The sequence below is a fragment of the Nothobranchius furzeri genome, chromosome 2, assembly GCF_043380555.1.
Source record: "Nothobranchius furzeri strain GRZ-AD chromosome 2, NfurGRZ-RIMD1, whole genome shotgun sequence".
Lineage (NCBI taxonomy): Eukaryota > Metazoa > Chordata > Actinopteri > Cyprinodontiformes > Nothobranchiidae > Nothobranchius > Nothobranchius furzeri.
Genome location: NC_091742.1, coordinates 92374833 through 92399883, shown reverse-complemented (window position 1 = coordinate 92399883; position 25051 = coordinate 92374833). Strand labels below are relative to the sequence as shown.

The window sequence follows — 25051 nt, the reverse complement described above, 5'->3', positions numbered from 1 at the left end:
TTTCAGGAATTCACATTGGAAGGAGTGATGGAAGACAGTTCGGATGAGGACTATGTGCCTGAGCCTGCCACAGACTTTGATGTGTCGTGGGAAAGTCTGAGACCAGGGGGTAAAGGAAAGGGCATTACTGGAAAGGGGAGAGGAAAAGGTCGCTCCGAGGGTCGGGGAAGGACACGCTCAAGGGGTGAGGGCAGCAGGTTAGGTCCAGAGCTCCTTCAAGAGGACCAGGGCGCCGGTGCAGGCAGCGAACATCAGCTTTCAGAGAAGAGGACCGAGACCGGCTTGCACAGCTGAGAGCTGCCAGTATAGCTAAGATGCAGGTTGGTTGTAGCCATATGTGTAAAAAATAAATGAATAAAAAATAGAGAGACGCCAAAAACTTTAACATCACTCACTGGAGATATGAATCTAGTCATGTAAACATATGTTCTTTAATTTCTAGACAGCTTTACAACACCTGAGCCAGGAGGAGAGAGATCATATTCTCGAGAGAGTGGTGACCCGCTGGATATCCTGGAGTTTTGGCAAGAGACGCCAGGACACCGTCTTCCTGATCGAGGGCAGCCTGCGTGGTGCACTTGCCAGAACTGCCGACGCATGCCTACACAGATTGAAAATCTGTGCTGTAGGCAAGTTCCAGAGCTCTGTCTAAGCAGAAGTGCTCACCTGGAGCTATACTGCTTGGATGAGGGCACACTGCATCTAGTGAGGATGACCTGGAACGACATCTTCGCCTTAGAGGACAACCAAGATGTGGGCACAGACAGAGAGTTTCATTTTGCTGCGTATCGTCAGTTAACAGTCTGGCAACATGGGCGTCTGGGAAGAGGAAGTCGGAGACCAATTCCAAGCTACTGTGTTCTATGTATACGGGAAAAATTCCCTGATCCATTTGGGAATTAATGTTGAGCGTTGCAGCATCAATCGCGTATGAACTCGAGGAAAAGAAAGATGGGACCAAAAGTGCTTTCTTCGTGTCTTTTATTTAGAAACTGCGACACACACATCTGAACGTCCACACCTGAGACTCCATTCTCCTCAAGCAACTGTTACGTAATGACGCAGTGTGTGTGCCCCCCCTAGTGGTGAACAACTAAAAGCACAACCTGCTTAATAACACCAGATTACACAGCTTAGCACATGAGTGCACAATATTGAACATCTCAACACCCCCTCTTGAACTCATGTTGCTCAAGTCTTCAAAAAAATAATAAACAAACAACCCTAATGGTTTTAATAACTTGTTTTCCCCCTCTTTGTCTCTTCTAAACACCAAACATAATACCTGCAAACTTTCCAAGTTTTAACCTAGAAACAGGCTTGGTCATAATGTCTGCTGCCATCTCTTCAGTAGTGCAATATAAAAGAGGCATCTTTCTCTCATTGACAATGGACCTTACAAAATGATATTTAATATCCACATGTTTGCACCTTTGTCGACTCACAGGGTTATTAGCCAAAGCGATCGTCCCGTGGTTGTCCTCATACACCACTGTCTGTGTGTATTTGTAGTTGTCAATACCTCTCAAAAGCTGTTCTAAATATATACACTCTTGCATTGTGGAAGAGCTCTTATGCTCGTCAGGTTAGCGGTTGGAAAGAATGTCTCGCCATAATCTTTTCCCATTCTCTGACTGAAACCTTGGGCTACAAACCTTGCTTTGTATCTGTCCTGTCCTTCGCTGTCACTTTTGACTGAATAAACCCACTTTCCTCCCACAGTTTTCTTTACTTTCGGTAAAATGGTAAGAGTGAAAGTGTTGTTTTCTTTTAAAGATTTTACTTCTTCTTCCATAGCTTTTACCCATTTCTTGGAGTTAACTGATCCCATAGCTTCCTCAAATGTGTTTGGGATGCCACAAACTACTCGGTAACAATAGTCTATTGTAGTATAAACCTCATCGCTACTACAATGGTCAGTTATAAAATCCTTTAGGTGACTGGGTTTTCTTTTCTCCCTAGTAGGATTCCTTCTAAAATCAGGTACTTCTTTTTCTGCCTCTGACACTTTTGGTTCATGCTCATCTTGTATGTCATTTTGAACATTTTTATCACTTGTCGTTTCATGAACTCCCTCATTTTGTTCATCTTCATCTGAGTTTGTGTCCGTCATAGGTTGTTCTACACTGGTGTAATCCTCATTTATTTCTGTCTCATCTGTCTGTGTTTCTCTCTCCACATTTTCTTTTCTTATAAACTTAACCAGTCTGTGTTTTTGAACAGTTTCTGTATCCGGGTGATAAACGAGATAGGCTGGACTATTTTTATCATAGCCTACAAAAAATCCCTGGTTACATTTTGGATCAAGTTTACCTCTGTGTTGTTTGTATGCAAAACATGCAGTTCCAAACTTTTGCATTTTTGATACATCTGGCTTTTTGTCAGTCATCATTTGATAAGGGGTTTTCCCTGTTCGCCTGTTAAAACATCGGTTTCGTGTTATAGCTGCTGTTTGGACAGCGTAGTTCCATAAACACTTTGGTAACTGACTCTCAATCAACATGCATCTACCCATCTCAAAAAGAGTACGCCAACCTCTCTCGGCTGTCCCGTTTTGATGCCGTGAATATGGAGCAGATGTCTCATGCCTGATACCATTTTTCATTAGTAAAGCCTGGAACTCTCCACATGTGAATTTGGTGCCGTTATCTAATCTAAGGCACTTCACATTACCATAAGGTGCAACATCTGCAAGAAACTTTTCCGTTGCCTGCACTGCGTCAGTCAGTTTTCAGGAAATATACAAATATCGCATTTGAATAGTCATCAGTGAACGATTGTACATATTTGTACCCATTAATAGATTCAGTGGCTATTGGACCTGCCATATCTGTATGTACCATCTGTAAAGGAGCTCTTGCTCTTTTATCTGGATTCCTGTTTCGTGTCTGTGTAAACTTTCCCTGAATACACACTTCACATTCCTGCTTTGCTTTATCTGTTCCCCCCTTAATTTGCATACCCTTAACCACATCTTGCAGTCTGTATGTCCTGGTAGCTACAGTGACCTAATATCTAGGGTTGCCAACTCCCTGAAAAATAAATAAGGGACACCTTGCGGGCAGGGCCGGCCGCTCCAGGCCACCCTTCCCAGCGTGGTGATTTTTTTTGCTCTTTTGTTGTGTGTGTGAAAGGATTTTTTTTTTACTATTTGACTTGAAGTTGGTTTAAGAAGATGCATATTCTTTGTGATATGAAAACATGGGAAACAAATGATCATTTAGCCATTTATTTATGGCGTGAAATTGCAAAATTATTATAAGTAACAAAGGTAGTTTTCTTAAACAGAAAACTGTTATGCTCAACTTTTTGTGCAAAATGACAAAAAATAAATAAATAAAGCAGGTCTCTTTCTTAAACGGTAGCCTGTTATGCTTTACTTTTTAGAATATAAATAGCTCTCTTTAAAACAACTCTGTTCTGCTTAACTTAAAATTGTATAAATTAATAGAAAACAACAGAAAGAGCAACGCTGTAACTGCACATTGAGTGCAATTAGAAAAGTGCAAACAGAAAGTCTGTGGAGAAGCTGTAAACATATTTGTTCCTCAAAGGCCTTGACTGTAGCCTACGGTTGAAGTAAAAAAAAAAAGTCCAAACTCATGAACTCAAAAGCTCAATGCTACATTATGTGAAAACAGACGATTTTCTCCATTTGTATTTCTTTTCAGATCTTGCTGCATTTAGGAGTTGTCTTTCAGTACTGCAGAGTAAAACTCTGAGCAAGATATGTCACATTTTAGAGTGACAATGAGCTCACATCTAATTATTTCAGTAGAACATTTGTTCCGCACATCAGTCCACTTATTCTTCATGAGAGAAAATCCTCTCTGCAAACCCAGTGGAAGATGGGATGCTGAGTACAAAGGATACAACAGGCTGGATGTTGGAGAGGTCAGCTGCCTGAAGAATTTCTATACACTTCTCTGCTGTTCCCTTGGACTGCCACTTTTCCTTCTCCTGAGGTCCTTTGGTGAGGTGCTCCAGAAGGCTGGCTGCAGTGACACACTCGTCATAAAGCTCATCCATAGAGATGTTTAACCTGCCAATGGAGATAAGAAGTAAACCTGGGTTATAAGCACCACATAGAACACTTACAGTGGTAAATAAATGGAAAACATTTATTGTATATTTATTGCATTGTATAGCGTTTATACAATACAATAGTTCACTTTATTTATTATGTATTTATCCATCCTTTTAGTTTAAAATTATCCAAACAACATGTAAACCAAGACAAGGCTACATCGAAACTAAACACCCAAGTTGAAAAAAAAAATAGAAAAACTAATGACAAAACAGAAACAGACAACAAAAATAATAGTAAACAAGCCCCAACACAGTAGTTTTTTTTCCTTCACTTTAACCAGAGGGTTTTAAAAAGCAATGTTTACTTACCATATCTGCTTCTGCCGTGGCCTTGTGGACGACAAACGGATCGAGGGTTCCCCGTGCTTTCACGTCCTTTATGTTTTTCATGTGGCTACTACTAGAAGCATGTTGCTTGAGGTCAGTCAGTCCACCATGCCCTATGGAAAAACTGCGCCGGTACACGGTGCAGTGCGCTTTATAGGTGTTATCGCGCAGTTTTTCCAGCCAGGAGTTTTCCTTTTCCCATTCCTCCCTGTATTTTTGAAGCCTTTTTTTCTTCTTTCTCGGAGGGGTACTGTCGTCCGAGACTTGTACAGCAGTGTCGGCGTTAGTTTCCCTGTTGGCCGTGCTGTTTGCTGTCGTCTGTTTTCTTCCGGTATCTTCTCCCCAAGCGACCGTTCCTCGACCAATGAAATAAGCGGTAATCTGTATCGTCATATTCGTGTGTAAGCATGCGGTCAGTTCATTGGTCACAGAGCAGGCGAAGGGCTGGCTTTCAAACAAAGCGTTAACTCCGGTAATAGACTACAGACTAATTTTGATCCATACTATATTACGGGACAAAGCGCGTCCCTTTTGAGTTCAATACGGGACGTGCACTTTTGTTTCTAAATACGGGACGATTCCGTTTTTCAAGGGATGGTTGGCAACCCTACTAATATCTCATGCCATGCCTGCATGTCATGACATGTGCTACATTTATCATTAGCATCAACATCCGTCTCCAAATAGTATAACTTGTCATGCACATGGATGTTAAAATTAGTACCATCTTTGTGGGTCAACATGTCCTGCCCTTGTTTAAAAGTGACTGTTGCTCCCAATGTGGTGGCTGACTTAACAGAGAAAATATTTTGGGGGTAGGATGGGATAAACAATGCGCCTCTCAGCGTAGCTTTACGTTGCTGGCCTGTGTCATCCACCAAGATCACCTCTGCATTTCCTCTCCGTTGAGCAATGCCTCTGCACATGGTGCCGTCTGCCAGTTCTACACAGTGTGTTTCCGGACTGAATGTGTCATCAAAACTCTTGAACCTTGTCATGTCGTTGATGATGTGCGAAGTAGCGCCGGTGTCAACCAACAGACCTCTCTCCTTAAGGTTGTGTGCTGGCTGCTGACCTCCGATGTCCGCGTCCTCCACCCTGAAAGCATAATCCTCTTCCTTTGCTGCATGTCCTCTTCCGCTTTCTTCTGCGACCTTATTTCCGCCATCTTGTTTAGCTCTGTGTCTGCACGTGGCCTCACAGTGAGTGCTGCTCTGGCAGTGACCACACCACGTCTTTCGCCTGCAAGCTTTTGCTCGGTGGCCCTTTATTCCACATTTGAAACAAACGATGTCCACATCACACTTGTCTCTGGCTCGTGTAATTGACCTGGTGTGCCTCTGCTCAGCCCCAGCATCAATTTTCATGACATTGTCGCTGGATTCAGCTACAGCAAACTTTTCAGTGTCTTCAAAACTTCGTAGCTTTGTTTTAAACTCTGTAAACGTGACATCATCTTTGTCGAGTGTCACATGTATTGCAAATGGTTTAAAATTTTCCAGCAGTCCCTTTAAAATCATAGCAATCAATAGGCCATCACTCAAAGTCTCACCCGCGTTGCGTAGAGCTGTAATGGCTGCCTCCGCCCTGATGATATATTCTGTGACCGTCTCTTCTCTCCTTTTCTGGAGCGATGTCAGCGTGGTGTACAGGGTGATAATTCGGGGCTTTCCTCTCCCCGCGTAGTAATCCCTCAGGATCTTTAATGCTCTCCTCCCGTTATCCGGGGCATCTCTCATAATCAATGAAAGGCTTTTATCGTCCAAAAATTGGATCATCTCAGCGTAGGCGTCTGCATTTTTCTTACCGTCTGCGGCTACTTCAGCCTCTCCGTTCGGTTCCCTCAGAATGGTGTTTTTCAATCCCAGTAAGTGCAGATGTCCTAGCACTTTTGTTTCCCAAAGCTCGTATTTGGTCTCGTCTCTGTCGAACATAAGTCGAGGCAGCCCGCTTGCTCCTCGCTGATCCATGTTGCTACTTTAGCCGTTAGCTCTCCGTCTCAACAAGCCTTTCTGGATCCTAATCAGACAAGAAAACAAAACGGCCCCTCCTCGAGCTGCTCCTGGGCCGATAACCTGTTGAGCGTTGCAGCATCAATTCTAAAACACAAAGGTTTCAGGTAAATCAAACCTTTCTGTGTTTTAAAAAGAACTAAAAGATGGAATTAGAATTTCAACACAGCAAGAATACACCAAAGATGATAAAACAACAATAACAACAATAAAGTCTCATTATTATTATTGGTATTCACAAATATTTGAAACAATAACATCCATCGTTATTAATCCTACCACATGAAGTTTCTTGGTCAGATTTTTGGCTGCATGCCAGACATCCAAGGAATGTATTATAGCTTTCTCTTTGTATCTTCCTTTTCTTGGATCTGCAATAAATAAGCACTTAGTAAGGTTTAATCATAGTATTCTTCAATTATGTTATTAAAATGTTGCCTTTTGTTCATTTATAAACTGTGGCATGCTCCATAATGTGGAACATAAAGTGTTGCAATCCTTATAAAGACATATTTACCCAACAGTGCAGAAATCTGCATGTGCGCATCTGTGACAATCTCAGTGATGTTCAGGTCCGCCAAAAGGTTGTCAAACGTTTGAATGAAGGCATGCTTCTCCATCATCACACTGCTGCGATTGGTTTGTCGTTTGTCAACAGTGACAACACTTATTATGTCCTTGGAGTCGTTCTCCATGGTCGTATAAGTGCAGAACTGGGCAGTGTGGCCTGTTACAATTTAAAAATTATTTTAGGTTGCATAAAACCTGTCAACAAAAATAAACGATTAGAAAATAATTAATATTACCTGGAGAGTCCATCCTTCCATCAGCTGAAACAGAGAAATGCAAGTATATGACATTCGAACCTGAACTCTTGGCTAGTAGCATACAGACGCAATCTGTCAAGAGTGTTTACCTCACCCAGTATCAGGAGACCCTCTTCTGGATCCAAGATGTCAGGTGGAGATGATGTCCTCCAGGCAAGAGGTTGGTAGAAGGGCCTTAGTGCGACCAAATTGGTCCTGAGATGTCTCCGTGGGTCACTCGACTGGTGAAACTATTTGCATCTCAAAATCAATAACTCTGAAGGAGTTTTGCGTCCGCTGGAAACAGATGCGTTTATTCGAAGCAAATCAATCGGCGTGACAGAATGCTTAGTAGAGATTCGGGTGGCCGTCCCTCTTCTCCTGGTATGGTTCAAGAACTGAACTTTTTGCTGCGGGATTCGGTTTTAACAAAACCCTCAGAACACGCCTGTTATGGCACAGAGCCATTTGGGTTTTTCCCTGTGTGTGTGTGTGTGTGTGTGTGTGTGTGAGTGAGAGAGGAGATGCAGCACCTGGCTCCAATCTCACTAGACTGCCTCCCGGTTAGATTCTCTCAGCTGATCCTGATGACCAGCAGCATAAAAGTCAGCCAGCCCTCAGTTCAGGGAGCAGCAGGCTAGGGAGGTTCTCTCTGGTCTGTTGTCTCCTCAGCAGCTTTTGTTTTTGTTTTGTTAAGATTTATGTAACAACTTTGAGAGCTTAACTCTCTGTGTTTAACCGTTCGCCTTTTAGGGGTAAAGGACACTTTACCCCTTCGCTTGCTTTTATAAGACATCACTCAGTAAAAGGGAAATCGTGATGGTCTTTCGTGGTTTTTGTATTAATTTGGTTAATATGAGAGTTTAGTTGTTACTCGTTTTGCGTTGCTGCTGATGTGTCTTGTTAATCTGTGTTTTGTGTGTATATTTATGTAAATAAATGTTGTTTTGTTACTTTTACCACGTGAACATGCGTCCTCATTGTTACCCCAGGCCCCCTAGACAGCCTGGAGCGTAACAACGCCCTCTCAGCGTCAGAAAGCTTGGTCATGAAGTAAAGACATGTGATGGTTTTACCCTTTACCCTGGATCCCTTCTGAATGAGGCTGGCTAACGAGCAAGATGACCTTCTGGTTTACTGAACACACATTAGGATTATCAACCATAATCATTATTATACCCAAGCATAATAAGTCATTCCAGTAATTAAAATACATTTATACTGAATTAAGAGATTATTTATGATGGTTGTAATAACAGTAATAAAGTCAAGAGTTTATTAAAATTATTATTTAAAATAATTATTGTGAAACTTGAAGTGTCCTTCATCTTGGGACGGAACAGCAGCAGATAAAGATGGTTTCAGCTAGGGATGAGCCGGATACTCCTTTCAGACGAGTATCCGGTACGGATAAAGCGTTTTTGACGAGTACGAGCATGAAACGAGTAAAACTCGTAAATATCTGTAATCGTGCTGAAGGAAAATCCCCATTGGGTAACTGACTGTCTTCACGCTCCGTGATTGGCCAGTCAAATAGAGCGCCCGCCCCTCCCAACACACAAAACTCTGCACCGGGAGCTCAGTCCGCTTCCGGTCCATCCACGCACACACAGACAGTAACGGATCTCTCTGTGCTTGCTTCACTGTTCACGTTTCTTTAGTACTCTCCCTAGGTTTACTTCGATTTGCTTCTTTTTAAAGTTACTTGAAAGTTATTTAAAGTATCTTTTTTCGTAACGTACGTGGCGCATTTGACAAGACAGAGCTGAAAACGGCTCGTGCTATGTCAGTCAGTGCCTCCTCTCCGGTCGTTTTTTTTCCCTCCCTCCCTCCTCAGGATCCACTCCCTCTTTCATTCTCTCTCTTTCTTTACATTTTTTAATCACAATTGTCTTTTTGTCTATTTTTTGCTCATTTTAAATATATTTTAATCATTTTCTAAATTCTTTTTTCTATTTTACATGTTTTGTTTTTTTGAAGCGCCTCGTGAATTTTTGAAGCGCCTCGTGAATTTTTTATCTTGAGAGACGCCATAGAAAAGATTTTTTTGTCTCTCTCTCTCTCTCTCTTAATTCATGCACTTAAATATTAATGTTCTGATTTTATTGACAAACTTGTTCTGTAATAGTTCCTTTACTATTGTGATCAAAAACATTTAATCTCAACTCTGAGGCTGCTCTGTAAATAGTTTTCAAATAAACAATACACATAGCAACTTCTGATCAGACTTAAAATAACGTATTGATGTAAACCACACCCACTTCCGGTTAAACCACACCCACTTCTGGGTTAGGCCACGCCCACTCAGAGTACAGATACAGATAATTTGGATGGTTGAACAGATACAGATACAGATAGTGGTGTACTCGCTCATCCCTAGTTTCAGCAGACATCACGGCTCCTGGCCTGGTTAATCAGTGGGGCAAAGTTACAGTCGACCCAGCTTGACCCAGCTGGGAAAATGTGACCTTTGTCACAAATTAGAGGCCATTCATGACGCTACACATAAGATAACACTCATTCATTCAGGACTGCAGATGTGAATTAGCTTCACATTAAATCTGGTACAATGCATCAAATTTCAATATGTATGTTTAATATTGTACATGGTCCTTAAATAAACAAACATTCATCACAACTGTTGCTACATTCCTACCAGCATTATAAAGATCAATAAGCCACATAAAAGGTAACATGTGAAAGTTAAACATTTCATGACATAAACTTAACTGATAAAATTCTGCACTCACCTAAATTTCTATTTTCAGCTAAATTAATATTTATTGTAAGTATAAATAATGCTGGAATGAAGCTGAATCATTTAGTAAATAGTTGAGTGTTCAAATAAAAACAAGTGTGATTGTAATTTGTCCATCGTGTCACCAACTACAGAAACTTCTGGGACACCTGACCAACCAGGTGGATTTTCTGTGTGACGTTTCCATAACGTTATAAAAGCTGATGCAGATGATCAGATTATCTCCAATGGGTCGTTCCTCTCTACCGTCGCGGTTCGCTCCGTTTCTGTCTGTGACGCTGCAAAGCCGGTTTCCCTCTAATAGCGATTTTTGGAGTAACATGAATTACATCGTTGGAAAGCGCATTTTATGTCCATTTTGAAACCGTTGGAATTATTTTAATTTGATCAGTCATTCAGAAGTTATGAGGCAGAGAATCTAGAGTGAGATATAACGTGGTTCTTGTGTTTCTCTAGTTTCACTTCAGAAGACGTCTCTCATGTTCACTTTTCTGTCTGATATGCTAACTCTGCGCGATAATGATAAATGATAAATGACCCACACTTGTACAGCACCTCTCAGAGTAAGGACTTCAAAGCGCTTTACACTACAGTGTATCATTCATCCATTCACACACTCATTCACACATTGATGGTGATGAGCTACAATGCAGCCACAGCTGCCCTGAGGCGCACTGACAGAGGCGAGGCTGCCGAGCACAGGCGCCACCGGTCCCTCCAACCACCATCAGAAGGCAAGGTGGGTTAAGCGTCTTGCCCAAGGACACAACAGCAGAATTCTCTGTCCGCAGCCGGGATCTAACCTGCAACCTTCCCATTACTGGACAACCTGCTCAACCTGTTGAACTACTGCTGCCCAACAGGGTTGTGCTCGACACACACACACACACACACACACACACACACACACACACACACACACACACACACACACACACACACACACACACACACACACACACACACGGACTCAAATGATAATGTAAACAAAAGCTCTAAGGTTAAAATCCATCCAGCTGATGTGATGCAGGCTGAATAAAAACTTACAGGTAGATGAACGAGACTCCTGCTGACAAGCAAAACACCGGTCTGTTGTCTCCATGGCAGTGAGTTAGAGGGACAGCCAATCATACGTTAGCTTGACGTGGCAGAGCCAATCAGTGAGCTTGTGGGCAGGTCTAAGGGAAAAAAGGCTTGGGCTTGAGGAGGCTGCCTCCGCATGGTCCTAGTGCCTCTACCGTATCCAAGTACTACAGTTTTGAATGGTAAAATCTGATGGAAGACCGGAAGAAGGGCGCTTTGGGCACTTCGAACAAAAGGGGCAGGTGCTCAAGCAAAAGGCTTCTGCCCTGTGTGAACACTCATGTGTCTATTTAAATTGGTCTTTAGGCTAAATCTCTTTTCACAGAGCTCACATCAAAAGGCTTTTCTCCTGTGTGGACTCTCATGTGTGCGTTTAAATTTGCCTTTTGGGTAATACATCTGTATCCACATAGCTCACAGACAAAAGGCTTCTCTCCTCTGTGGACTCTCATGTGTGTGGTTAAACTTGCCTTTTCGGTACATCTGTATCCACAGAGCTCACAGGCAAAAGGTTTATCTCCTGTGTGGACTCCCATGTGTGTGTTTAAACTATTTTTATGGCTAAATCTTTGTCCACAGAGCTCACGAGCAAAAGGCTTTTCTCCTGTGTGGACTCTCATGTGTGTGTTTAAACTATTTTTATGGCTAAATCTTTGTCCACAGAGCTCACATGCAAAAGGCTCATCTCCTGTGTGGACTCTCATGTGTCTGTTTAAATTTGCCTTTTGGGTACATCTGTATTCACAGAGCTCACAGGCAAAAGGCTTCTCTCCTGTGTGGACTCTCATGTGATCGTTTAAACTTGCCTTTAGGGTACATCTGTATCCACAGAGCTCACAGGAAAAAGGCTTATCTCCTGTGTGAACTCTCATGTGTGTGTTTAAACTTGTCTTATGGGTACATCTGTATCCACAGACCTCACAGACAAAAGGCTTCTCTCCTCTGTGGACTCTCATGTGTGTGTTTAAACTTGCCTTTTGGGTACATCTGTATCCACAGAGCTCACAGGCAAAAGGCTTCTCTCCTCTGTGGACTCTCATGTGTATGTTTAAACTTGCCTTTTGGGTACATCTGTATCCACAGAGCTCACAGGCAAAAGGCTTATCTCCTGTGTGGACTCTCATGTGTATGTTTAAACTTGCCTTATGGGTACATCTGTATCCACAGACCTCACAGACAAAAGGCTTCTGTCCTGTGTGGACACTCATGTGTCTATTTAAATTGGTCTTTAGGCTAAATCTCTTTTCACAGAGCTCACAAGCAAAAGGCTTTTCTCCTGTGTGGACTCTCATGTGTGCATTTAAATTAGCCTTTTGGGTACATCTGTATCCACAGAGCTCACAAACAAAAGGCTTCTCTCCTCTGTGGACTCTAATGTGTGTGTTTAAACTTGCCTTTTCGGTACATCTGTATCCACAGAGCTCACAGGCAAAAGGCTTATCTCCTGTATGGACTACCATGTGTGTGTTTAAACTATTTTTATGGCTAAATCTTTGTCCACAGAGCTCACATGCAAAAGGCTTCTCTCCTGTGTGGACTCTCATGTGTTTGTTTAAATTGGTCTTTAGGCTAAATCTCTTATCACAGAGCTCACAGGCAAAAGGCTTATCTCCTGTGTGGACTCTCATGTGTTTGTTTAAATTGGTCTTTAGGCTAAATCTCTTTTCACAGAGCTCACAGGAAAAAGGCTTATCTCCTGTGTGGACTCTCATGTGTTTGTTTAAAGTTGCCTTTTGGGAACATCTGTATTCACAGAGCTCACAGGCAAAAGGCTTCTCTCCTCTGTGGACTCTCATGTGTGTGTTTAAACTTGCCTTTTCGGTAAATCTGTATCCACAGAGCTCACAGGCAAAAGGCTTATCTCCTGTGTGGACTCCCATGTGTGTGTTTAAACTATTTTTATTGCTAAATCTTTGTCCACAGAGCTCACATGCAAAGGGCTTCTCTCCTGTGTGGACTCTCACGTGTTTGTTTAAATTGGTCTTTAGGCTAAATCTCTTTTCACAGAGCTCACAGGCAAAAGGCTTATCTCCTGTGTGGACTCTCATGTGTTTGTTTAAATTGGTCTTTAGGCTAAATCTCTTTTCACAGAGCTCACAGGCAAAAGGCTTATCTCCTGTGTGGACTCTCATGTGTATGTTTAAACTTGCCTTTTGGGTACATCTGTATCCACAGAGCTCACAGGCAAAAGGCTTATCTCCTGTGTGGACTCTCAAGTGTATGTTTAAACTTGCCTTATGGGTACATCTGTATCCACAGACCTCACAGACAAAAGGCTTCTCTCCTCTGTGGACTCTCATGTGTGTGTTTAAACCTGCCTTTTGGGTAAATCTGTATCCACAGAGCTCACAGACAAAAGGCTTCTCTCCTCTGTGGGCTCTCATGTGTGTGTTTAAACTTGCCTTTTGGGCACATCTGTACCCACAGAGCTCACAGGCAAAAGACTTCTCTCCTGTGTGGACTCTCATATGACAGGTTAAATTGGACGTTCGGCTAAATCTTTTCCCACAGTCATCACAACAAAATGATTTTGGTTTTTTCTGGACTTTTCTACATGAGCCTCCATGTTGCTTCTCTTTCACACATTTTGTATTAACCGAACACTTTGAAGACTTCACTGCTGAATGACTTGTCACTCTCACATGTTGCTGAAGAGACCACTTGTGGAGGAATCGTATACCACACACAGGGCAGCTAAATGATTTGTTGACAGTCTTAAAATCTGACTCCGAAGACTTGTTCTCATTACAGCCATGGTCTCCGTTTCCAGTTTCAGGCCCAGAGTGTGAAGGCTCAGAGTCTAGATTCACATCATCTTCATCTTCTCCACCCACTTCAATCTCTGAAGAATCGGATGTCTTTTCATTAGGGTCCAGATCTAGGTTCTTGATAGTTTCTGCTCCTCCACCAACTTTTGCTGTCATCTGCCCAGCCAAGCTGCTGGTTGGGACACCTCCGTCTTTCATTTGATGGTTGTGGAAATGTAAGAGCAGAGGTTTCTCATCCGTCTCTTCTCTCTTCCTTGAAACTGCAGTGAACCAAGCAGAAACATATAAAAGAAAAATATTCAGTAAAAAGAGAAGATAAAAGACCTAGGGGTATTTTTGCAATCAGTAACATACATAACCAATGTTGGCAAACACATTACTATTTGTGGTAATGCATTACTTTAACAAATAACTATGAATCTAATGAGTTGCTTTTAAGTCCAGACATCACTATGCGATTGGTAGAAGGAAAAAAACGCTATTTCCAAATTCTGATTTACGCCTCTCAGAGCCGGTCAAACCAGCCGTCCGTCGCTGCCACTGTTTTGCCTAGAGATACCCTGACAGCAGCATCGCGTCCGCCCCTCCCTTCCTTTCCCTAACACTGTAGACGCGCAGTGGCAAAAATGTCAACAAACATATCTGCCGAACGTTTACTCCGTGAGAGTGCTGTAAAGTTTGTTTCCAACAATGAAATCACGGCGCGGAGAAAGCTCGTTAAAATGCATCAAAACAGTAAATGTAATACGTGTTTTAACAAGAAACTGTGGGTGGAAAGAGGTGAGATTGTAAGGCTCGCTGAAGAAATAAAAACACAGGGCATCAACACTCGTTTGTAACCCATAAAATAATAATGAGCATCAGGCTGCTAGTTGGGATGCTGCCCCCGCGACCCGGACCCGGATAAGCGGAGGAAGACGAGAGAGAGACGAGAGGCTGCTAAATCAGCAGCTTGTGATGACAGTTAGTTCCGCTCACAAGGTCAGCTGACCTTAATCCACAAGATTGGACATATGGCACTAGAATTCCAGATAAAGAGCTAGGAGCAAGTTCATTAAACATTTGTAGGCCAGAACCAAAATCTTAAATTCAACAAAGAACTGAACTGGAATGTAATGCAGAGAGGCAACAACTGGAGTGATAAGATCAAATCGACCAGTGCCAGTCTAAAGACGGGCTGCAGCCTAGCAATACATCCACGATCAACACCCAAGTAAAGACTATTGCAGTAGTCTAAACAAAATGCATTAAATGCATAAATAAGCTTCTCAAAACGATTCCTCATCAAACAGACTTATAAAGATTCTTTAGGTGAAAAAAGCATACTTGAACCACATTATTGACTTGAACATCAAATTTAAGCTGAAAATCATTCTTAACACCCAAATTAGACAAAACATCCTATGCATCATATGAGACTGAGTAACTACAGGGGCACCACTTGGTGCAAACATAATAAACTCAGTCTTAGACTCACTAATCTGGAGAAAATTACAACCCATTTACAATCATTAACCTCACGAAGACAACTCAGAGCTAAATCCTTAGCTTTAACAGGAGCATAGACCTAACAGTCATCAGCATAAAGATGGAAGTCAAGCTCATATTTCCTAAAGATGGCCCCAAGAGGGAGCAAATATAAAATGAAAAGCAGAGGACCTACTAAAGAGCCCTGTGGGACCCCATATTTCAGGGGAGCATACCTTGAGCAGAAGCTACCAATCTTAACAGTCACATACCTGTCAGCCAGGTAGGAACTCATCCAGAAGAGCGCTGAACCAGAGACCAAAAAAATTCTCCAGTCGATTGAGAAGTGTAACATGATCAAGAGTATCAAAAGCAGCGGTCATATCTAAGAGTAATAAAACGACTGTCACCCCACATCAGTATATTGGTAAATATCATTGAACACTCTCACAAGCGCAGTTTCAGTACTATGCTTTGTTCTAAAAGCTGATTGAAAAACTTCTTAAACTTGTTATTATCTAAATGGTCTGACAACAGCTTAAAAACGACTTTCTCAAGAACCTTAGAAAGAAATAGCAGCGTAGAAATAAGTCGATGACATCAAGACTGGGTTTCTTAAAAAGGGGTTAGGGCTGCACGATTATGGCAAAAATGATAATCACCATTATTTTGAATGAAATTGATATCTCGATTATTTAACACGATTATTCTGTAACTTTGATTGAAGTAATTTATTGAACATAACATTGACTTTTTAACATTTATCATCTGTAGCTTTACAGACATTTAGCAAAACTGACTTTTAATTCTCCCAAACTAAAAGTGTAACTTTGTGTAAAGTGCAACAACAACTGAAATGTACAAAAACACACCGTATTAAAATAGAATATATATATAAAGAACATTTTGCCATGAACTTCCACAACCTACTGAAACTACTTTCAATAGTAAAAAAAAAATGAAATGTAAAAGCTATTTATTTTAAATCATCCTTCATGAATCAAGGTCAAACATCACACGTTATTTTGAGGTATTTAAATCTTAGTGTGTGGTACCTGGAAAAAAAATCCAGTAAGGCACCACTGATTGTAAACAATACTGTATACATAAAAAAGGCCTCAAATAGTAACTTTGTCTTGAAATATAAAATATAAAGTGCAACAACAACTGAAAAGTACACAGTGTATGAAAATAGAATAAACAGTGGCGGCTGGTGAAAATTATTTTTGGTGGGGCTGTGCTATTTTTAAACAAACTTGTGTTTTCTGAGCTTTGTGCACAACTCCACTATTTCCTGAATTAAGCACAGCTCTTTTATTTCCTGTCATACATCATTGGACAAACTGATTAATCCAGGTGTGTCTGACTATTGGCACGCTGCCTTGCGGACCAAGGTTGAAAAATACTGCATTAAATTGCACATAAAATAACAAGACCATAAATGGTAAATAGGCAATGCAAGAGGCAAGTAACAAAAACATTTTGTTTAATTTCAACATTTCAGTGAACACGAAAAATTATGAGCAGGTCACTGTTACAGTAAAATGGTAGTAAACACTACTTAGACAAAATGCCAGAAATTTACAGTTAAATATTTCTGGAGTGTTGTGCTAAGGTCAACTTTATACAAAGATCAAGTGGATGCATTTGTGTGTGTGTGATACCTCATTTGTACAGAACTTTTGCCCTTCTGTCCTTCTTAGTGGCAAAGCTCTCGATGACCTTTTTATTAAAGTCAGGAATGTTTGTGACAAGCTTTTTTTCCATGGAGAGCATGGCAAGAGCATTCAGCCGATCCTGTGTCATGGAGTTCCTCAGGAAAGTCTTACTCCTCTTTAAAGTAGAAAAGCACCTCTCTGATTCGGCTGTGGTCATGGGTGTGGTGACAAGAATCTTCAAAAGAGTGATAGTCTCTGTGAACATGCTTTGAAGATTGTTCTCCATGAAAAACTGGAAGAGAGTCAGTGTACCAGTGCAAGCCCTGAACTCATGTTTCTTATAGATGAGGGATAGCTCTGTTCTGAGCTTAACATTGTTCAGCATGGGGTAGGCCTCTACAGCGGTCGCCAGTGCTGCATCTGGGAACTGCGCTGTGTGTTGCACAAACAAGTCACTTTGTAGCAGAGTGGCAGTAACGAGGTGCTTGGTAAAAGAGAATTGCTCTTTTGCATGTGTAAGGTTATGAAGTTCATTATTTTCAGCTCCACACAGCTGCCCCCTGTGCACAATAACACCGTGTAGAAAAACCAAGGTCGGGTGTTCCTCAGACTGTTTACATTCCAGGAGAAGAGTCCGAAGGAGAAGAAGAAGCTTTACTTAATCAAAGTACTTTATTTGTGATTAAAATTATTAAGCAAAACAGATGTTGATCAACAATAATCAAGTGAATGATCTGTGAAATAAATATGTCATGAATTATGTTTAATGAAACCAGGACTACGGCACAGACATACTGATCCTCATCTCCATAGAAACGCATGACACATTGTTCCAACCAATCAGAGCTTTCGGCTGCCGCAGGAGAATCTGGTGTTGACTTCAAGTGTCCAATCCACTTTACTCCAACTTATCAACAATTCAGAGATATAAAACAAGGCAACGCCATTTTAAGGCAGTTCCATTTTGACCTCAGTTCTAGTCACCGTCATCCTAAAGAAAAGCACAGCCTGGCCAGATGTGTTTTCGTCTTTAAACTAAGAACTGTGAAGTTGGAGATTTTCGTCATTTAACAACCAGACGACGTCCTTTCAAAATAAGAGCACCTGCCAACGCCGCCGAACGGTACCGGGGTCGACCCTCCAGACGGGCTTTGAAACGTTGTGATCGCTGCACCGACAGCTCCAGCGTACATCCGAGGTCTCCAGACCTGGCATTTCCTGATCTACCTGGGAGACCCCCACTGGGTACGTACATGGCAAAATAGCGGCTCATGTCATCACTTTATAAGCCTCGTGATATCTAGTCATAACAAAGACAACCAGATTCATTGACGTCAGCCTAGAGAGTCTGAACCAGACACACACACACACACGCACCAACATCCGAATCCATTTTCATCCATCACAGAGTTAGTCCTGGTAGATTGTTTAGAATTTATAATTGAGAAATTAAAGATTCTCAAACGATCCCATCTCTCTCTTTTCTTGTCTCAAAGTCAATACAGAGTGTTTAATTAAACTCCCTGATGATAAAAACAGCCTATTCTTCCGTTTATAAAAAGTGAACTACTTACAGTGAATTAAAATACAACTCTAGATAGTTACATCACTTCAATTCCGTTACATATGGCGAGCCAGCCAGATATCTGCACAGTTTATTACACTTTGTGCCGACTCTGAGACATTTTGGGATTTTTGGTTCAGTCTGTGTGTTAGAGAAAGAAAAAGCGAGCGCTTCCTCATTCAGCTCTCAGAAAGGGGGGTGCACATTCATCACCCTCCGACAGGAGGCGCTGTTTCATCAAAACACCTTAAGTGCTGACGTGTGCTGGCGGCCATTTTGAGGCCTACATCTAAGGGTAAACATTTCTCCTGTTTTATTGCATTGGAACCGTCTGTTTATTGTTTGTCGCGGTGTTTGTGACACTGTGTGCATCCATTTGTGTAATCGGAGACAGAAGACTCCGTCGGAAATTTATTTCCGTTCGAAAAGCGCAGGATCCGCGCTGTTCTTTGTCGGAATTCTCATTAGCACCTACCGTAGCTTAACTTGCTCGGTAAACGCTGTCAGTCGAGAACAACCGCAGAGCGATACTGCATCCAGATTGCGTACGCTATTGAAACCCTTTTGATCACGGAGCGAGACGCCCGTTGGTTGATCGAGGCAATTTTGAGACCCTGGTCGCTACAGGGCGTTCGCTAGCATTAGCCGACGAGCTAACTAGCCACTCTCGGTGAGAAGGCTCGGGAACGCGTCCCGCGAAGCTTTCTAGCCGTTCCGACGCAGCGGAACTGCGTCCTTTAATCCGCTAAACCTTCCGGTACGGAGTACTTTAAGGTAACGTTAGCGGTGGTTCTAATAAACGCTACGGTGTTTAGAATCGTGAGATTGCTACGGGGATCAAAGCCGGGTGTCGGACGACGCATGCGCGGCGGTCCGCCATCTTAGGTGCCCGACACGTAGCTCGACCCGCCATCTTGGACAGGTCAAATGACAATGATATTTTTGGCATTATTGAACAATTTTGCCCAAAATATTCATTCACCAGCCTAGCTTCCCTGTAACTAATTCTTTAAAAAGTCTACAGGTAAGGTTGTTTCTAAATAAACATCTAATTAGAAAGCGAAATTCGAAGAGTAAATTAGTAAATAAAACAGGAAAAGACTATTTACTATTTTGGAAAATGGACTCAGAGGTAACGATGCAATTATCATCTCAACTTCAGGCGATGCAAAACGCTTTCCTTCCAATGATGACTAACATGATGAACATGATCTGCAATCTTCAGAAAGACGTCGAGGGCGTCAAACAATTTGTGCGTGATTCTCAGGAGACCTGGTCAGAGACTCCGTGTTTGCCTGAGAAGCCGCAAAATGAGACTGAAATGCTGCAGGTTGATGTTTTCACAGGTTCTGATTCACAGGAAAACAACAACACCTCAAAGGAAAGCGACGACACCTCACTGGTCGTTCCATCCGTGGCGATGTTAGGCGACGAACCCGCAGATGACGACCCCAGTACCACTACTGCTACCGCCGTGACTGAAAAAATTTTGCTTGCACCTCTGGTCGTGAGAAAGGGATCTAATAGGCCCGCGGTGGAGGTCACTGTAAATCAGAGACATCGCTGTGTCGCATTATTAGACACAGGAGCGGACATCTCGCTCATCAGCGGAGCTCTTTACAGCAGCATGTGCGAACAAAGGGGGGAGGACTTCTCACCCCCCACACTCATTTCGGGCCCAAAGGATTTTAACGAGTTCAATGGCGCTCCATCGCCCGCGGCTGCGACGACTGAGGTCAACATCTCGATAGGAGGCATGTCCTTTAAACACCTCGTGTACATCAGCGAGGAGATGACGATGCCCATGCTCATAGGGTTGGACTGTCTCCAACGCCTTGACGCTAGAATCAGCGGTGCGTCCGGACAACTGTTTGCACGTGTGCGGAAGCCAAAACCGTACAAACCGTGGCCTGACACAGGCGGACGCCCTTCTGTGGCAAGTCTTTCGCGGGGGGACGCGATTTTGACCTCACCGCCACTCTCGAAGCCACCGGGTAGACCCCCGGAACTTATGTTACAGATTGAGAAGGTCATAGACCAAGCGGATGCTCTCACCAACGATGTCGAGCGAGACCAGCTAAGACAACTTTTGCTAAAGTACCAGGATTTTCTTTCACTTGACTCCTTGGACTGTGGTCTGACCACTATCCATGAAGTCCGGATTCCTACCAGGCCAGATGCACCGCCGTCCTTTGTGCGGCAATACAAGATTCCCCTGGCGTCCATAGAACCAGTCCAGGAAATCATTGACAGCCTCTTGGCTAACGGGGTCATTCGACCCTGCAACAGCACCTACTCGGCTCCGTTGTGGCCGGTAATGAAGCCTAATGGTAAGTGGCGACTTACCATTGACTACCGGCAACTCAACAAACAGGTCCCCTTGTCTAGGTGGCCTATGGCACGCCTGGAGCAGGAGCTTCCAAAAGTGAAAGATGCTAAGTACTTTTCCACCCTTGACATTGCATCTGGATTTTGGACGATTCCCGTCCACGAATCGGACCAACACAAACTTGCTTTCTCCTTTGCCAACCGGCAGTACACCTTCACCCGGTGTCCTTTTGGTTATTCCAACTCTCCAGCTGAGTTCAACATCTTCTTGAACAAGGCCTGCCCCGATGCTCGAGAGCGTGGGACGCTCATCTATGTCGACGACATTCTTATTCGTCGGCGTACGTTGGAGGACCACCTGGCCGAGCTGGACCATGTCATGGGTCAGCTCGCGGAGGCGGGTGCTAAGATCTCTCTCGCCAAGGGACAGTGGTGCAGGTCGCAAGTTCAGTACGTTGGCGTCCTTGTGGGACCACAGGGAGTGCAGCCTCAGCTTGGCAGGATTCAGGGTGTTGCCACCATCACACCTCCGAAGAACGTCTCCGAACTTCGCAGCTTCTTGGGGGTCTGCAACTACTCGCGTCAGTTCGTGGAACATTACGCTGAGTTGGCACGACCTCTGACTAATCTGTTGAAGAAGGATGTGGCGTTCGAGTGGGCGGAGCAGCACCAGCAGGCCATGGATGACCTGAAGGCCGCCGTGTGCTCGGCTCCGTGCTTGGCGCTCCCCGACTGTGACAAGGAGTTCCATCTTGAGGTTGGTTTCTCAGCTCACTGTTTGAGTGCTGGTCTCTACCAGATTCATGACTGCGACTGGCGTGTCGTGGCCTATGCTAGTAAGCTCATGACTGGACCTGAGTTGAAATACTCGGACTGTGAAAAGGCTTTGCTTTCCACCATGTGGGCAGTTAAGTACTTTGCGAACTACATTGGCGGACAGAAAATCATCATTGAGACACAGCACCAGCCGGTGACCTTCCTTAACAGTCAGCGCATCAGAGATGGTGTGGTGACCAATTTGCGAATCGCTTTGTGGCTGCTGGCTCTTCAAAGTTTCGACATCGAGGTGCGCTACGCCCAGAACCGACGTAGCCCTCTTGGCATGGGTTTTGCTGCGTGCCAACACTGCTCGGACGACGCCATCGCGTCAGTCCCGCCAGCCAGGCCCCCTCAGACTCTTCTAAACCACGACTACTACGACCAGAACCTGAGAACTCACCTGCTTGCAACATTCTCGTTCGCACAGGCATCTCTGGAAAAGTCAGCTGAAGGCAGAAAAGCTTATTACGATAAGAAAGCCTCACATTCCGAACTCGATGTAGGTGATCAGGCCTGGTACTACATTTTCGCTCCCAAAACGGGTAACAACAATGGGACCTCGGGGAAGCTGGCTAAGAAACTTTTGCCCAGATGGTCGGGTCCATACCTGATTACAGATAAGATCTCTCCGGTCGTGTATCTGATCAAGATCGCCGACAAAAACAAGGCGCCCGTCTACAAATGGGTACACAGGGACCATATCAAACTGCACAAGGGTCCCACAGATTTGGCCGATGCCAACAACAACAATCCACTGACTTCAAAAGGGGGGTGATAAATACGTCCCGTTGGTTCCACAGATTTCTATCTCTGATTACACAAATTTGTTTGTTTGTGAGTGTACATGGTTGTCTTTCCTGTTATACGTCACGTGCAGACTTAAGGTGTGTTGAGACGGACGTGCTGTGGGCTCCTGGAGTCAGGTAAAAGGCCAGGTAACAGTGAGTGGGTTAGGTCACATAGTACTGTTGTCCAAACTTTTGCTTTTTTTAAATCTTTACTGATCACAATTCCTTAGGGGTACATTACCATGAACATGATTACTAACCACTGATTTACATTTTAGTACTGATTTACATTTCTGTTTTTTATAGTACCTTTGACCAGTTGATTTTAACAGTGAAAATTATGTTTGTGATTATCAATTCTTTGATTTAACCTACTGGGCTATAACCAATTTTGCCCCTGTCCTGACACAAGTATTTACAGTGAGGATTCACTGATACCAGTTAGGGTTTCTTTCATTTTTCTGCTTCTCGCATCATTCCTTTTTGCATCTTACACAGTCAGGGCTGCATCCATTTCTTCACTTAATGGGTAATTACACTTAAAACTAACACATAGTACAAAAGGCACTCATAGAGTTAGGTTTTTATTATTTTTATTTCTTTGATGACATGAAATGCACTTTTGTCGTGTCTACATTGAAGTGCCTACACTGTGCTCTCTCTCCTCTGCTGAGCTTGTGAGGATCCTGCGTCCTGGGGGTGGATCCGTGACTCGTCATCTGCATCGACTACTCCTGAGGGTGCTCCGGCTCGTTGGCCTTGGACGACTGTGGTTCCGGCATGGCTGCTGGGACACCTCATTCGTTGGGATTACTGTCACCTGCTCTTCCCTTTTTGTGGATTACGATAAGTACTCTTTCAAAGTTCAATTTTTATTTGGAATATTACCCTGCCTGCGGATACAACAATCGATTTTTAATTGGAATACTACCCTGTTCGTGGATACGTTCAAGATTTGCTCCTGCTTTGCTTTATTGCCCGTGAGGATATGACGTTGCTGTTGCTTCGTTTATGGCTTCCATGGGGAATAATTAATAACCTGCTGACTTGTGTTCTTCCTGAGGAGTATGCGAGACTGTTCTCCGGCGTGGGGTTCGTACCTCACCACAGATGGCTGTTCCCTTGGGATCGCATCCTGTTCTGTTGTCAAGATTCTTCATAACTTGGGTTTGTTCAACGACCAAGTGGTCTCTTGAAGGACCACATTGACCTTGAAAAGGGGGGATATGTAAGGTTATGAAGTTCATTATTTTCAGCTCCACACAGCTGCCCCCTGTGCACAATAACACCGTGTAGAAAAACCAAGGTCGGGTGTTCCTCAGACTGTTTACATTCCAGGAGAAGAGTCCGAAGGAGAAGAAGAAGCTTTACTTAATCAAAGTACTTTATTTGTGATTAAAATTATTAAGCAAAACAGATGTTGATCAACAATAATCAAGTGAATGATCTGTGAAATAAATATGTCATGAATTATGTTTAATGAAACCAGGACTACGGCACAGACATACTGATCCTCATCTCCATAGAAACGCATGACACATTGTTCCAACCAATCAGAGCTTTCGGCTGCCGCAGGAGAATCTGGTGTTGACTTCAAGTGTCCAATCCACTTTACTCCAACTTATCAACAATTCAGAGATATAAAACAAGGCAACGCCATTTTAAGGCAGTTCCATTTTGACCTCAGTTCTAGTCACCGTCATCCTAAAGAAAAGCACAGCCTGGCCAGATGTGTTTTCATCTTTAAACTAAGAACTGTGAAGTTGGAGATTTTCGTCGTTTAACAACCAGACGACGTCCTTTCAAAATAAGAGCACCTGCCAACGCCGCCGAACGGTACCGGGGTCGACCCTCCAGACGGGCTTTGAAACGTTGTGATCGCTGCACCGACAGCTCCAGCGTACATCCGAGGTCTCCAGACCTGGCATTTCCTGATCTACCTGGGAGACCCCCACTGGGTACGTACACGGCAAAATAGCGGCTCATGTCATCACTTTATAAGCCTCGTGATATCTAGTCATAACAAAGACGACCAGATTCATTGACGTCAGCCTAGAGAGTCTGAACCAGACACACACACACACACACACACACACACACACACACACACGCACCAACATCCGAATCCATTTTCATCCATCACAGAGTTAGTCCTGGTAGATTGTTTAGAATTTATAATTCAGAAATTAAAGATTCTCAAACGATCCCATCTCTCTCTTTTCTTGTCTCAAAGTCAATACAGAGTGTTTAATTAAACTCCCTGATGATAAAAACAGCCTATTCTTCTGTTTATAAAAAGTGAACTACTTACAGTGTATTAAAATACAACTCTAGATAGTTACATCACTTCAATTCCGTTACACATGGCTCAGGATGGTGTCACAAACCTGTCATATGATAAATAAAAAACAACAGATAAGTACATAGGAAACACTTTCATAGGAAATAATGTCATCAGTATCCTCTTACAAATGTCATATTTCCCAGTTTTTGGGACAATAAAACATTTCTGATTCTCAATCAGATGTTTTTACTTCAAATGTAAAAACATCTCATCGAGAATCAGAAATGTTTTATTGTCCCA

At 43.0% G+C, this 25051-nt stretch overlaps 2 protein-coding genes across 4 annotated transcripts in view; both read right to left on the bottom strand.

Moving 5' to 3' along the window:
* Positions 1–3374: 3374 nt before the first annotated feature.
* Positions 3375–9057, bottom strand: LOC139066163 (uncharacterized). 2 transcript variants are annotated; one of them, XM_070548286.1, is made up of 5 exons: positions 7235–9057; positions 6946–7155; positions 6708–6799; positions 4399–6515; positions 3375–4042 (listed from the first exon to the last, which is right to left on the bottom strand). In XM_070548286.1, the coding sequence occupies exon 4, from the start codon at positions 6384–6386 to the stop codon at positions 5004–5006; it is 1383 nt and encodes a 460-aa protein (XP_070404387.1). In that variant the 5' UTR covers positions 6387–6515; positions 6708–6799; positions 6946–7155; positions 7235–9057; the 3' UTR covers positions 3375–4042; positions 4399–5003. The 2 variants fall into 2 exon arrangements, with proteins under 2 accessions (XP_070404387.1, XP_070404388.1); XM_070548287.1 differs by having other exon boundaries at positions 6708–6792.
* Positions 9058–9808: 751 nt separating this feature from the next.
* LOC139066146 (zinc finger protein 585A-like) overlaps positions 9809–25051 on the bottom strand; it is a 42834-nt gene continuing 27591 nt past the window's right edge. The window contains exons 1-2 of one of the 2 annotated variants that reach the window (XM_070548170.1): positions 24779–24985; positions 9809–14103 (exon numbers count right to left, since the gene is read on the bottom strand). In XM_070548170.1, coding sequence (XP_070404271.1) covers positions 11378–14041 — 2664 coding nt within the window. In that variant the 5' untranslated portion in view covers positions 14042–14103; positions 24779–24985 and the 3' untranslated portion in view covers positions 9809–11377. Of the gene's footprint in view, positions 14104–24778; positions 24986–25051 lie in introns of those variants that run through there. The other variant, XM_070548169.1, reaches the window with a different exon arrangement.